Here is a 16,720-nt window from a genome sequence, read left to right as displayed (position 1 = left end):
ATACAAGCATATTTTACTGACGTCATCAAATACTTTGTGGATTTGCAGGAACCACAGACGTCGGATTGGATATTGGAATGGTGCAAATTGATTCTTTCAGAGTCCCCGATACATCTAAGAAATATAGAAAACCTCTTTACAATCCCTTTAAACAGTGACCATTCTGGATAACATTAATGTCAAATTGCGCGTTAACATATCTTATTACAATTAAAGGGATCAAAATGTCTCAATATTTATCTTCCCGACGGCTGGAGATTATTCTAAGTAGGGGAATTACCATACTTTATAAAACTAAGTGATACAGTCGTCTAAATATTTGACTTATCAATAAAATTAGCTCAGTTTTCAGTTACTTGTTTTTAGCTCAGTTTTCAGTTACTTGTTTTTAGCTCAGTTTTCAGTTACTTGTTTTTAGCTCAGTTTTCAGTTACTTGTTTTTAGCTCAGTTTTCAGTTACTTGTTTAGGTGGTTGATTTGAGTCTTGAATATATTTAAATAGTCTTCAGAAGTTCCAGAACTGTGCGAAAATCCTTTATTGGATTGACTCTCTATCCGTTTGACCAATCGTACCTTACCCTCAGAAACGGCAATTCTTCAGTTAAGCTAATCAGTAATCACAGCTCACCATCGAAATTTGAGCCTTCAAATCCATGTTTTTTCTGCAATCATCCGCGTAAGAAAGTTAAAAAGACGACTCGTCATTTCTTGAGACTCGGCCAAATATATAGGAAAGAAATTAAATGAGAAATCGTGCGATTGTCGTACTTTTCTAGTACTTCTGATGACTATTTACATAGATTCAAGACACAATCAACCCCCGAAAACGGCGAACCTTTCCCTTTAAAATGGGAATTTCATTTAGAATTTAAACTCAGGCATCTTCACACTAACAAGCTATTACGAACATGTATATCAGGGTCATTGTTATTCATATCTTTTAACAAGATCTATTTCTGTTTGTCTCAATCGATTCCGATTCGGATGTACAGAAATTAACCTCGGCAAGATCGAAAGTCACGATTCGATGATTAGACAAATGTCAGTATAGATTTCATGGTCTGCTGTTTAATGTCATCGGAATAATTAGGGATGAAGTTTTACTGTTTTACCATGAGTACATAATAGACCGAAACATCTGCCTCTATTCCAGCTTCTGACAGTTATTTAGGAAGTTATCGACTGGTGTACAGACAGAAAAACTAAATAATGTTATGTGAAAAGGGTTTTTTTAACCGATTTATATAAATCTTATCCGCCAAATCTACATATATATATGTTTGGAAAGATTCTTACACTTAATGTCCCAAAATCTTACTTTATATCTCAAAATCTTACTCTATATCTCAAAATCTTACTCTATATATCAAAATCTTACTCTATATCCTAAAATATTACTCGATATCTCAAAATCTTACTCGATATCTCAAAATCTTACTCTATATCTCAAATCTTACTCTATGTTTCAAAATCTTACCCTATGTCCGAAAAGCTTACTCTATGTCCCAAAATATTACTCTTTGTCCCCAAACTATTACTCTATATCCCAAAATCTTACTCTATGTCTCAATATCTTACTCTATGTCCCACAATCTAACTCTATATCTCAAAATCTTACTGTATGTCCCAAAATCTTACTCTATATCTCAGAATCTTACTTTATGTCCCAAAATCGTACTCTTCATCCCAAAATCTTACTCTGCATCTCAAAATCTTACTCTATATCTCAAAATCTTACTTCTTACTCTATATCTCAAAACCTTACTCTATATCCCAAAATCTTATTCTATGTCCCCAAAATCTTACTGTATATCTCAAAATCTTACTTTATGTCCCAAAAACTTACTCTATGTTTTAAAATCTTACCATATATCTCAAAATCTTACTTTATGTCCCAAAATCTTACTCTATGTCCCAAATTATTACTCTTTATCCCAAAATCTTACTCTTTGTCTCAAAATCTTATTCTATATCTCAAAATCTTACTTTATGTCCCAAAATCTTACTCTATATCTCAGAATCTTACTCTATGTCCCAAAATCTTACTCTATATCACCAAATCTTACTCTATATCCCAAAATCTTACTCTATGTCACAAAATCGTACTCTATATCTCAATATCTTACTCAATATCTCAAAATCTTATTCTATATCTCAGAATCTTACTCTATGTCCCAAAATCTTACTCTATATCCCAAAATCTTATTCTATATCCCAAAATCTTACTCTATGTCCCAAAATATCACTCTATTTCTCAAAATCTTACTCTATGTCCCAAAATCGTATTCTTTATCTCAAAATCTTACTCTATGTCCCAGTACCCTACTCTATACCCCAAAAGTTCACACATTCAAATACATCAAGGATATCATAGTATTGGTAGGTCGTGCCACCTGGAGGCTGATTATAATCGAAAGTATTGCACATAATGAGTGCTTGAAATAACTGGAATGGAGTTTTACATCCTTTATTTCAACTCTAGATTCGCCTAATTACGATTGTCTGAGTACTTGAAAATATTGTTGAGAAAATAGCTTTGTATATAATGTTCCTGAGGAACAATAGGACAGAATTTTCAAAGTTTATGAATTGTGTGTTTTTTAAAGGGACAGATTCGTCATTTTCGGGCGTTGCGAATGGATGTAAATAATCTTCAAAGTAATAGAAATGTACGATAATCGCATATTTCCTTCAAAAATATCTCAAACTTTTCACTTTCTCTTTTCACGTCTATTCTTTGTATGACTGTATATCAAGAAAGGCGAGTCGTCATTTTAACTTTCAAACGCGTATAATTCTTAACGCTCATGGATTTGAAGGCTCAAATTTCGACGGTGAGCTGTGAACACTATTACTAATTAGCTCAGCTAAAAAATTCCGCTTCTGAGATTAATGTTCTAATGGTCCAACAGATGGCGACTCTGGCTCTTTAATTGATAACAGCGTTTATAAAATGTCAACTTCACAATATCATGGACACAAAGCCACTTGAAGGGTTTCTCAACATCCTGTTCCCATTAATAAATTGAAGGTAAACTTGATGGACAAATTCGCCGTAAGCTATGATAGCACGAGATCCTACTTTCAACTGATACGTCTTTCTCCCAGACCCAGGAAAGATTCAATAAAGAATTGATATTACCATTGGTGTTATTGTAGTAAGGATTTATAGGGGGAATTGGGGAACAGTGTGAATTTATAGGTGAAAGCCGGTAATGCAATCGATCAAGGACCTGAAAAGGGGTCATAGAGAGAAAAAGGTTGAAAACCCCCGAACTAGGATGAATAATGACATTATATTTACACAACCAAAATATAAGCTGTAAGTCTTGTTAAGAAGCCACTTACAACATTCAACACTTGCTACTAGATTACCTTGCTCGTCAAATTCTTTTTATTATATGATGTTTTATTTTCTCAAACGACTTCAGGTTGGAACATTAAGTGAGTGCGTGACAAGATGACCGCCTTCTAGAATTATGACAGTCATTCGAGTACCTACTTTCACTTCATTTCCATGATACTTGAATTAATGTAATGTGCACGACGTCTTGTCATTCAGCATTTGGCAGTAAAGGGTTGCATTTTGTTGCTGTAATTTCCTCCCGTAATTGTGTGTGTAGGTTGTCATTTCAAAGTCTGGCTTAAAGGGACAGTTCCGACGTTTTCGGGGGTTGATTCGGATCTTGAATATATTTATGTAAATAGTCTTCAGAGATACTGAGTCTCAAGAAATTACGAGTCATCATTTTAGCTTTCAAGCGCGGATAATTCTGGACATAGATGGATTTGAAGGCTCTAATTTAAACTCTCTAATTTCGACGGAAAGCTCTTAACACTATGACTAATTAGCTTTGCTTGAAAAATCCCGGTTCTGAAACTAAGATACGATTTGGAATTTGGATTTTTAAGAGATACCATTGGAAATAATAAACTCTTTAAAATCAAATGAATTCAACTTAATACGTGTTTCTGTTACAATTATAACAGAGATATTGATTTCAGAACGATCCCCTCTGTTTTCAAAACTCGCTTAAAAGTTTATTATTCCATGGTTTTTCTTACAGAGTCAAGGACAATAACGGCAACACTAAACCTTTTATGCAAATTTTTTTTCAATCTTTTCAGTTGATAATATAATCTATTATTCAATTTAATGGTGTCTTTATTATTTCAGAGATATCGATCAAAATATTACCAGAAGCTAGAACACCAAAGACAATATAAAGTCAACACAAAACCGTATCACAACGTCAGGTTTACCCACTACTTCAACAGGAATACCAAATGGAGTATAGTAGGCCTATAGTAGTAAAACAATGAACAATAGCTGCAAATTTCAACAACTGAGAGTTTTCTAGATGAATCTTATCATTTACAAACTAGTGGAACAGTGGTGTGACAAGCGGAGGTAAAAAAAAAACAGTTTTAAATCAGTCCCACGAGCTTGTTACTTATAGATTTTCATAAGAAATTTAATTTCCACAGCTGATAACTGCTGTATATTTTATATTATATAAGGATATAAGGATTAAAACAGGTTGGTTTCTTGACGAACTTGAAGAAGAGAAAAGTGCGCGCGATAGAAATATTAGAAAGTTTCAAGTGAAAAACAGAGTTATTTTGGTTCGAGTAAGAACGATCAGATAAAAAAGTCTTGTGGCAGTTTTTCAAAATCGGAAAATTTCTTCCCACAGGAAAACATGGAATACAAAGTGCTGTTTTCAGATAATCTGGTCGATATAACGGTGTGGAGCGAATAATTCATAAAAATATTGTGTTACTGTTAATAGGTAAAAGTGCATAAAAAAAATTGTTTTGCCCCGTGTAATGGTTAGAAAGAAAGTGAGCGAATCTTATTATATTTTGCTTGAGTGGTTTACATGATCATTACATTAAAAGGTGGTGTGCTTTTGAAGAAACAAAAAAAATAAGTTACAATTATCTTTGAGTAAAACCATCTGACGTTGGTTTTAAGTAGCGAGGAATATTCATTCACACAATCGTACTAAAATCGTTAAGAGAACTGTGTTACAGCCAAAGCAGAAAATTAAATGCTAATTTTTTTCGTAGAATCAACTCTTTCGACGTCGTATTCCTGCGATCTTACTTGTGATACAACCTCGACAAAAGGTAAAATAATCTTATAAGAATTTTTTTTTCTTTTTATATCGTCCGTCAATCTGCAGCTTATAGCGTTTGTGATTAAAAAAAATTTAATTCTTGCCAGACGAATAATCGGAAGTGTAATATTAATATTTGAATAGAAAGACATTACAGCGTTAATTTATCTCCTCGGCTACGACAAAAAGAAAATACCTTTCGAAGACAATTTGGCAGGTATTCACATGAGAGTAGAAAAATCTGCCATATAATCATCATAAATTGGAGACATTATTTCTGTCTGACCCAGTGAAATCTGTGATCATCTTCCTCTCGGGGTCGAATTACAGATTTACGGGAAATATCAAGACGGAAGAACAATTTTAACCAAAAAAGAACAATCAGATTGTGATTTGACGACGCAACGTAAACAGTAATTTTAGCTCAAAAACACTGCCAGATTGTGATCAGACGGCGCAATGGATACAGAAATTTAGGCAAATTAACACTATCAGATTGTGATCAGACAACACAACGGATACAGCAATTTTCGCTTATAAACACAACCAGATTGTGATAAGACGACGCAACGGATACAGCAATTTTAGCTTATAAACACAACCAGATTGTGATAAGACGACGCAACGGATACAGTAATTTTAGCCATATATCACAAGCAGATTGTGATCAAACGACGCAACGGATACGGTAATTTTAGCCAATAATCGCAAACAGATTGTGATCAAACGACGCAACGGACACAGCAATTTTGGCCAATAAACACAACCAGATTGTGATCAGACGATAAAGCGGATACGACAATTTTAGCCATTTATCACAAGCAGATTGAAATTAGACACTTTTGAGTCAAAACGATCAAATCCCCCAAGTCGTCTGTTCATGAGTGGCGCGAAGTTTGGATTAATTGCTAGAATAAATCTCTCACGCCCTTTATAGTGAAAGACCACAGTTGTCGATTGAGTTAGTGAAAATAATTGCCAATAAAATCGTCTGTGTAAGAATGATGGACAATTCAGACGACGTATCTGGTTTAATGCTTTTTTTAAAAGATGCACCTTGATAGGCTTCTAGCTTGATTTCCGGCGGTCAAAAGATCAAATCAAGATGGCAGACAATTTCACACAAGTACTGTCAATGCAGGATAACTCTACAGTACCGACACCGGAAGTACCGGAATCGTTAGAAATTACGCGTTACGTCGTCCAGAAATTGCTTGTGCCATTAATTAGCACGATAGGGTTGCTAGGCAACGGTTTAAATATATTAGTGTTACGTCATAAGCATATGAAAGGTATTTCAACCAATTTCTACCTCTTTATCTTGTGTGTAGCGGATGTGACGTATCTTATATTGACCCTGTGTTTATCATTTATTCATTGTCGGAACACATATCAACCAATCACTGCTTTCTATTTCATAGTGTATGCCAGACCTATCACAGATTTGGCGGGAAATGTAGCCGTCTGGATAACAGTCGCGTTCACTATAGAACGTTACATTGGCGTGAGTTCTCCTATCAAGGGAAAAGTGTGGTGTACGGTTCGGAAGGCTAAAATAATCTCTTTTATAACAATCTTGTTTTGTATCATTAATACATTTCCGGAGTTCTTCGAAACAAAAATCGTGAGTTTACAAAATGGCGGACATAGATGTGAGCCGACTATATTCAGTGGATATTCCAGCTATCAAATTGGGTACTATTGGTGGTTCGTTTCAATTTTTACTTTCATCCCATTTTCGTTCTTATTTGTCTTCAATGCCTTGTTAATACGTACTCTTTTAGAGGCGAGTAAGAACCGTAAACAACTGCTACATTGGGAGAGTAAAAAGGCCAGTGTTAAAAATCGGCGGGAACAACACAAGATGACGTTGATGTTGGTTACCATAGTAATCATATTTTTATTGTGTCAGTTACCATGGACAGTGTTACTGCTGTATAGAACGTACCTGTCGGAACGCGGTTTACCTCAGCCAATGAACGACATCCGCGTAGCAGGGAATATATGTAATCTACTGGTCCAATTGAATGCCTCGGTGAATTTTTATCTTTATTCCTTTTTTAGTAGGAAATTTCGACGAACATTGAGACGAATTCTATGTTTTATAAAACCAAAGCAAGAACATGGTACCATGGTGTGAATAAGTTTATATGGCGATGTTTTAAATGGGCATTCTGCTTTTTTGTTGACCAAATTTTTTTGCTCAGATTTATGAAAACTGTATACAAAAATCTAGGGAAAGTTGTTCCTTAACTTAATTAAAAATTTTAACAAAAAATAATTCTGCCGTTAATTTTTTAACGCCAAAACTAATTAATAGGTTCACATAAGTATTTTAACGTCGCTATGTATTTCGGCTTGTAGTTGGAAAACAGATGTTCGAATTTTAGCACAAAAAAGCCAAATTATAGAAAATGGGTCTCCTACTTATTCGGAAGGTTTCAACGAATAATATAGAATCGCCAAATTAATTAACCCTTTTAAAACTACTTCAAGTTGATTTTGTAGTGAATAACACATTTTCGCGTATAATTAACATCACTTTAAATAAATAATGAAAATTCAGAATGCCTCTTTAACAATGTGGTTAATCTGTTATCCGACAACAGCAATATAACACTCTTGCAGTACATGGAATGGATAAGACATTTCGCTGCATTTGCCAGTCAAATCTGGCTATGTCCGTAAAAGGTTGATTCTAATAGAATTTATTCAAGAAGTTCACGGGCGAAATAGACTTCAGTGTTGAGACTCTACTATACTGTACAAGAAATTGAAATGAATGGAGTTTTATGTCCTACTTTTCTGAACCATGTGTGCTAATTAAGACAGGCAATCAGGGTGCAATGAGGGAAATTTTGCCATGACAGCGGCATTACCCAGAGCACTAAGCACTCAAGGATATAGGCATGTGTAAACAGAACATCACAATTTCCATTGTAAAAAGGTTCTCTATATTTTATGTCTATCAGGAACACTTATAGATCATTTTGTACCATTCCAATTTTCAATCAGACATCTGTGGTTCCTGCAATTCCACTAAAACTAATTGTTTTACGCCGCGAAAGGCCTTTTGTGATAAAGCATATTGTGCGATTAGTCATCAAACATCTTGTTTTAGTGGAATTGCAGGAACCACAGACAGTCTGATTGAAAATTGAAATGGTGAAAATTGATGCAATCAGTGTGCCCGATACACATAAAAAATATAGAAAACAATTTAACAATCCCTTTAATTCGCGATGAAATTCATATTTATGTGATTATTTGCATGTGCGAATGTAATAATCGAGTTGAGTTCTTTATTGTCATTGGTTGTAATTTCCTGCCTTGTCACCTATATTAAAATTGAGTCTTGATTAAAAATAAAATGATTGATTATGAATAGATGTTTAGCCTTCTTAAAGATAAACAAAGGCTTAGTGACTTAGTTTTTAAAGACCTTATCCACGCCTAGCTTGGCAAAAACCTGAAGCAAGACACGTAGTCAAGTAGTCGGTCATTCCATTAAACTGGGCCACTGTTGTGTTCGCTTATCGCTACATGTGCGAAGCTTTCGATGGAATGGCGGACCAGTTTACCATTCCATCTTAAGCTAAATAGATAACGACTCGCCAAATCCCGCAGTCAATATTTTGACTGTTAGATTTATTACTGTAGCGATAAGCGAACACAATAGGTGTCCAGTTTAAACACGGAGTCGCAAGGCAAAACGTCAACTGTTAGAAAAATGGCGACGATGACTTTCGGATGCCAAGTAAATAGATATGTGAGATAGTTGGCTATCAAATTAGTGGCGGCGCTAGACTCCAGAAACTGAGGGTACACATTTGTGGCAGACTGACAAAATGGCGGATCTGTCATTCAGAGGATTCAAGATGTTGCAACTCTGTGGAAGCGACGTAAGGTAACCTATATACCTATATACCTATATACTTCGAAGGGCAATAATCGCGTTCTATAGTCTGGGCCCTATATACCTCATTTCAATTTAAAGTGATTGTAAAGAGGTTTTCTAAATTACGTTCTATGTGTATCAGGGACACCAATTCCACTAAAAGTGAACGTTTTATGACGTCACTATCGAAAAAGCTGCTATATATATACAATTTATATAAAAACCTTTGCGATTCTTGACGGTGACTGATAGCAACGATTTGCATATTTCAATTTTCAATCAGACAGCTGTGGTTCCTGCAATTCCACTAAAACAAAGCGTTTTATGACGTCAGTAATCGCACAATATGCTTTATCAGTGATACTATCATTTAAGGAATTTGCGATTAGTGACGTCATCAAATACTAAGATTTAGTGGAATTGCAGGAACCGCAGACGTCTGATTGAAAATTGGAATGGTGCAAATCGTTGCTATCAGTAACCGTAAACACAAATAATTTTTTGTAGAAACCTCTAAACAGCCTCGTTGTTTACTAACGTCATAAAACACTTAGATTTAGTGGAATTGCAGGAACCACAGGCGTCTGATTGAAAATTGGAATGTTGCAAATCGTTGCTATCAGTCATCCTTATTGGAAAAACTCTAAACAACCCTTTTAAGTTCCCCACTTTATATTATGATCAATAATTCATTTTTAAAGCATAAACGTTAAGTGAAAAATATGAAATAATTGAATTTCAAAATGATTTTTCTGAAGAAATCACATCTGCGTTAAATATGGCGCAGTCGTTAAAAAAAAAATCTAAAAAAAATTAGATTTAATGAAATTTCGTTAATGGATTTATTTCATTTTTGTCTTTGTAGCTAACTGTGTTGAAGTGTCCAATTGGGCCTATTTCGAAACATTTTCGTTGCAGACTCGCTCTAAAAAATTGAAATCTTCAACGAATGGACGAGTTAATTCAACTTTCAACAGACGTCTTTATAAAAGCATGCTGTTTAAAGAAAACACAGTCATGACGCTAATTCAATTCTACTTCTAAAGATAATATCATGATGCGGTCAAGTAATTAGATAGATATAACTAGAGATCTGCTTCTACCATCCTTGGATAAGGTCTATATCAACGGTGAAGAAATATGGTTTAAAGGAAATGCTTCTGAGGATGGCCAATATCCAATATGTCCATAAAACTATGTAATAATTCATAAAACTAAGTCATAATTCATTAAACTGAGTAATCTTGAAACGTACTAAGAAGTGATTTTCAATAATTAATGGATCATGTTATAATTATAGAGATTCTATTCTTTAGTCATGGTACCTGGTAAGTCCCATCTGATGAATATATACACTTATTGACCAAGTTTGAGACTAAAGGGTAGTATGCCTTTAAACCACCGTTTCTCAGAAGCGCGTTAAAGGAAAATTCATCTGAAAGTCGACTCGATTACGATCCTAACGATGTATAATATTCTCTGTTTTTATGGGGTTATTAGTGAAAGTGATTGTAAAAACATAATACAATTGAAATTACGAAAGCACCGGCTGAAAACTACTTATTACGCCGACTGCATGGATGGGCCTGCTCTGTCAAAATAATATATTGCCTCCAAAAACATCAGGAATAAGACGCCACAACACGTACATCATGACAAAAAATAAAACAATATAAACTGCATAGACTATACAGTCATGATGAGAACGGTACGACACGTCATGGCATGACGTTCTCCGACACGACAAATCGAAATTAAAAAAATAATCTCTTTCGTTTTTTGAAGTGTCGTTCCAATGTCGTCTAAATGTTTTTTTGCCGTTTCAGTCAATTTGGATGTGTATTAAAAAGTCGTATCGTGTCGTGTCATGTCGTACCGTGTTTTGTCGTTTCTGGTATACGAAGGCCTTTAATGTAGTATATTGTCCAAGTTCCAGGTTCGTGATTATCTAGATGTGCTAAATAAAGACTTTCGGCTAGTATCTAATTGTCAAGTAATCATCACTATATTTATCATAAAGCCCGGAAGGATCAAACGACTGGATCATAAAATTTCTATAACAGGTGATGAATCGGTATTAAATTTTTAATTATGTCTTGTTCTACAGCTCCTCGTTACAATAAACCTTCACATTAATCAATAATAATCATTAATAATCATAGAACAACAGTTATATACCTAACGGAAGGTACACTGGTTCTTCATTAAACCTATACGGTACTACGGTTCCGCTTTATTAGTGTTTAAAGGGAAATTCTGCTTTTTTCGTCGAAAGGTCGAAAGGTTTCAATAATATCGAGCCATTATAAAACCAAAAACTAGGCCAAACTGCTCAATTACTGGTACTCTCCGTTTTTAATAAACTCTTTTAAAACAAATTTAGTTTGATCAAGAAGAAAGGCTACATAGATATAAACATTTATACTTTATGTAAATATTTTCAGGTATAATTTACGACGTTTTTGAATATGAAAACTTTTTACTAAAAATCCGAATATCCCTTTAAATACTCCTAATCAACAAACTCGTTGAGGTTGATTGTAAAGAGGTTTTCTAAATTTTGTATGTGTATCGGGGACAGTGATAGCATCAATTTGTACCATTCCAGGTTTCAGTCAGACGTCTGTGGTTGCTGCAAGTCCACAAAAAATAAGCGTTTGATGACGGCACTAATCGCAAAATATGCTTTATCACATAAGGCTCTTAGCGTTTAGTTTGCAGGAACGACAGACGTCTGATTGAATATTGAAATGGTGCAAATTGATGCTATCAATTATCCCAATACTTGAAATTATCTTAACCACTTATTACGCAACAGTAAAATGTAGGCTATATCAAGTCATTAAAATTTATTTCAATTGTCAAAATCCACTTTTAATGTCCAGAGTATTCAATATTAATTTTCGCTTCACAGTATTAACTGATTAGTCGAGCAATGAAATATAGGGAGAAGAGAGATCAACAAATAGCTCCTTAGTCATTGTAAAATCATTACTTTCCGACCTTTTTCTGAACCATAATCATTGGGCATTTGTGCGTAGAACTGAAAGACTATCCGTTCGTTACGTTAATAAACTCAAACTGAAGAAAATCTACTAATAATGGTCTAACGAACTCGAAAAGTACTTTTAATCAAACAGAATAATAGATAGCTAAACCTAACGAAGTGTTATCAATGAATGACGTGTTTTCTAGAAGAAATGTACTTTAATTGAAAATTATAGAAAAAAAAGCATCTACTGATACTTAAAATCAAACTGTTCTTAGACAGTTCTTAGAAGTTTTGAGTTTTACAGGGATTGTAAAGAGGTTTTCTATTTATTTTTTTTATGTGCATTGAGAACTTGATAGCATCAATTTGTACCATTCTAATTTTCAATCAGACGTCTATGGTTCCTGCATAGCAAAGCCCATTATATAAGGCTTTGCTACATGTAAAATGTTTGATGACGTCACTAATCGTAAAATATGCTTTATCACATAAGGCCCTTATGATTAGTGACGTTATCAAACACATAGTTTTAGTGGAATTGCAGGAACCACAGACGTCTGATTAAAAATATAAATGGTGCAAATTCATGCTATCAGCGCCACCGATAAACATATACAACTTCTTTACAATCCCTTTAATAAAAATCCGTACTTTGACATTGTCGGTTGTATAAGATCCAGACGTTTGACTTAAACTATTAAATGAAATGGCATGAAATAAACAGTTTTAAAAATGTTCATATTTGGCTGAAAACCTATAGAATCAATCTTGAAAGATGTAGAAAGGAAACAGTTCAGACAACTGTAATATAATATACATCAAACGTATTCAAACAAAAGATTCACTCATTGCAGAAAGCCATAAATAAATTGAGAAATTGCCGTTTTTTCTTATGGCCCCGTCACACTGGTCCGCGATCATTTGCGATTTTACGGCGACTAATAAATGTACTTGGTCGCCGCGGAAAACGTGAAGAAAACGTGAAGAAGTCCCTTAAAATTATAAATTCTACAACTCAGGGCGTTTTTCTAATAAAATCTTTGGGCTTAGTGAACTTTATTTTTAGCGTTTATGGAGATATAACGACGCTTGTCTAAAGACATTCTTTATTCCCTGGCTATCTCAACGGCGGTTATTGGCGACAATGGCGCCGACCGTGCGATATCTGACACTTACTTCACGCTTATACCAGGCTTATGGCTGCCTTAACATGCTTTAAGTTAAATATCCGTTGCCGTAGTAGCTCAGTAAGGACGCCATTCTGGTGTGACGGGTCTGTTAGATATTTGTTACTCGATTACATTGCTGTAATGACCACATGAAATAAATACTCGCACTGCGGTGGTCTTAGCGTGTTCAACATGAATTTCCAAACATCAAAACGAATTAAAATTGATACCTTGCCTACACAGATTTTCTGCTGTGTTCTCTAATTGGTCTGCTACTTTCGATTTTTCTAGTATGATGCATAATATGTTGGTTGCTGTCATTTCTTCAGCTTGTTGTGAAATCTATTGTCATTATCATTCCGATTCCAAGTCGCCATATGATACATCTGAATTCAAAAATAAAATAAAGGTAATAAACGCTATGATCACCACTGGCTCAACTTGAAAAAAAGGGAGTCTGTGGAAATAAGTTGGTTGAGGCCCCTCCCCCGGATTTTAACATACGCGGTATAAAAGGGGGGTCATTTGCCAACCCCCCCCCACCCCACTCCTAAGAAAAGTGGTTTGCACCCCCAATTGTACCCCCACTTTATTTTCAACAAATCTAAATGTCCACTTTTTTTCTCCAAAATATGTTCCAGGATACACAAAATCAATTCATTTTTTCTCAAATTTTCTTGAGAGAACCCTCTAAGACGCTCTAGGAGCTCGGAAGGCTGGCACTATGATGTAACGCTCTTTCAAAGTCACAAGGCAAAGGATAACTTTGGATAGTTATAACAGTGGTGCCCGATGACAGTTGAAGGTGTTGTAAATTATGTGCATCGGGGACACTGATAGCATCAATTTGCACCCTTTTTCCAATTTTAAAGCAGACGTCTGCGATTCCTGCAATTCCATTAGAACTAAGTGTTTGATGACACTAATGGCCAACCTTTTGTGATAAAAGATTATATTGCGATTTGTGGCGTCATCAAACACATTTTTTGCGGAGTTGCAGGAAGCGCAAACGTCTGGTTATTGACCAGTAAAACAGTGCCACGAGGAAAGCTTTGTCTCCTTTTTTCCGATCATATGAGTGAGCAAAAAAAGTATTATTATTTCGACTTACTTGCATCACAAACATTGACGACTACAAATTGAGCAGACTGGTTACTTGGGGTTGCTCTCGATTGGTGAATTCTGCACGTTCCAGATTCATGGAATCAACCGGACGTTCAATGAAACAACCTGGAACAGACTTCAGAACGCTTTCCACGTCCAGACAGAATTAAGAATGGAAAAAAGGAAACAGATATGGATGTTTTGAATGTGACATTCCCTTTGATTGATGTCAGAATTGTGACAGACTGAACCTGTTCAGAACTCTCCAATCGAGCGCCACCCTGTTGTGTTTACTATTTCATCTGAACTCCAAACTGGACAAGGAGTTGAGACAACGTAATAAATAAAAATTACCAATAAAACAAAAATAATGATCAATGCAAAGTGTGCAGCTGCAAAAAATTTTAACTTAGCTACAAGATTTGAAGAAATAAAAGAATCTTATTATCTTATTTCCGGCATTGACTAATGGTCGGGTTCGCTTATGCCAATAGTATCTTATTCTCAGAACTGGAATTTTTTAGCTTAAGCTAATCACTAATAGTAATAGGCTACTAGTACTTCTGAAGACTATTTTATAAGACCCAATTAAACACTCAAAAATGGCGAAACTGTCCCTTTAAAAATGATTTGGTTATTAAAACGTTCAACAACAATTATATTATAATTATTATTCAGGCAATAAATATCACAGTTTACAAAAGATAGGTAGTCAAAATATTCATAAAGTGGACGGAAACAGCAGTAGACACTATTATTCAGAGTGGGATGACATGTTAAACAAAGAAACCAAATGAAAGGAAAAACAACTGGATCCAGTTTGTCTCCTCCTAGAGATTTCATAAGAAAAACAACTGTAAAAAGGTTCCACTAAAACTAAGTGTCACTAATTGCAAAATATGCATGTATCACATGAGTCCTTTTCCTATAAGTGACATCATCAAACACTTAGTTTTAATGGAATTGCAGGAACCACAGACGTCTGATTCAAACTTTGAATGGTACAAATTGATGCTGTCAGTGTCCCCGATACACATAAAAAAAACATTTAAAAAACCTCTTTAGAATCCTTTTAAGTTCTCTAGGATCCTTTCAACAAGATGGCCCTATGTCCACTTTCTTAGGGACACTCCTGTTAGCAGAGCTTATTATCAACAGTAAGATATAGATTAAGAACTTTAGAAAAGTGACCCTGTTAAAATTAACTAAAACTTTCCCTGTCAGTTCTTCATTTAAAATGATTATAAATATACATAATTATATGATAATATTATACAAACATCACTTTATATATACAATAGGACCCAATATATACATAGACATATAAAATAACATAATACAATAGGACACAGTATATACATATAAAATAACATAATACAACAGGACACATAGGCTACATATAAAATAACATAATACCATACAACAGGCAAATAGACTTTGGTGCTTATACTTATCCCATACTCTTTTCAAAGACCAGTTTCCTTAAAGCTATACTACCTCTTAGAATGGACATAACATTTAAAGTCTCAAACTTGGTCAATAAGTGCATACTTTCATCAGTTAGATTTACCAGGTGTCATGACTGGGGGTGTTTTGGGGTGTGGGACTAGGGTGTCAGGGGTTCGACCAACTGGTGTAGGAGAAGAATTTATTTTGATCTGAGAGAGCACCTCATCTCATCACATGCTGGAAATGTGGATGAAAAAATTTTTAGGGGTGTGAAAGGTCCAGGTGACTTCTCCAGGGGTGAAGGCTGAAAAAGGGCGGGAACCACTGTTCTAAGAGGAAGTAACCTTTAAAGTAGGGGTATGCATCAGCTATACTAAAACAAGAACTGTTACAAACCATGTATCTTACATATTAATCAATCAAATAACTAATAGCAACTAATGTAACTAATATTAGTTAAGATTTAAAATCTTTGGTTCCAGCTTTGATACTACCCTACATGATGATGTCTTGGTGACTTTAATCTTAACCAATCAAAACTATCGAAAGAGGTCAAAAAGGCTGCCTAAAGACTACATATAAAATGATATTTGATTGGATAGATCAATCAATAAATATGATAAACCTATCAGTGCTTGAAGTTTGAAAACCTTGAAAAAGTTTGAAAAAAATTCAAATCCCAAACAGAGATTTAAAGCGAAATTGTTGTCATGGAAACTCCAGATACTGATCTTAAAATGTCTGAAACATCATAACTTTGAAATTCTTGAAAAAGTATAAAACCAAGATGTTTGATTGGCCAATCATACTACGTAATTATTAAAGGTATACTACCTCTTAGAATGGACATGAAATTTAAAGTTTCAAACTTGGTTAATAAGTGTATATATTCATCAGTTAGACTTACCAGGTGTCAAGCCTAAAGAATAGAATCTCCATAATATATAATTAATATATCCATTAAACGAAGTAATTATTGAAAAAG

General features: G+C 34.6%; 1 protein-coding gene across 1 annotated transcript; it reads left to right on the top strand.

Moving 5' to 3' along the window:
• Window positions 1–6,228: 6,228 nt before the first annotated feature.
• On the top strand, window positions 6,229–7,263 carry LOTGIDRAFT_172301 (hypothetical protein; the record flags this gene model as incomplete). Its single annotated transcript, XM_009049170.1, has 1 exon — window positions 6,229–7,263. One exon carries the CDS (start codon window positions 6,229–6,231, stop codon window positions 7,261–7,263), a length of 1,035 nt encoding a protein of 344 aa, XP_009047418.1.
• Between the last annotated feature and the right edge of the window lie 9,457 nt (window positions 7,264–16,720).

The sequence above is a fragment of the Lottia gigantea genome (assembly GCF_000327385.1).
Source record: "Lottia gigantea unplaced genomic scaffold LOTGIsca_130, whole genome shotgun sequence".
NCBI classification, from domain to species: domain Eukaryota; kingdom Metazoa; phylum Mollusca; class Gastropoda; family Lottiidae; genus Lottia; species Lottia gigantea.
Note: the sequence above shows the minus strand (reverse complement) of the source record. Positions and strands in the feature narration are given on the sequence as shown.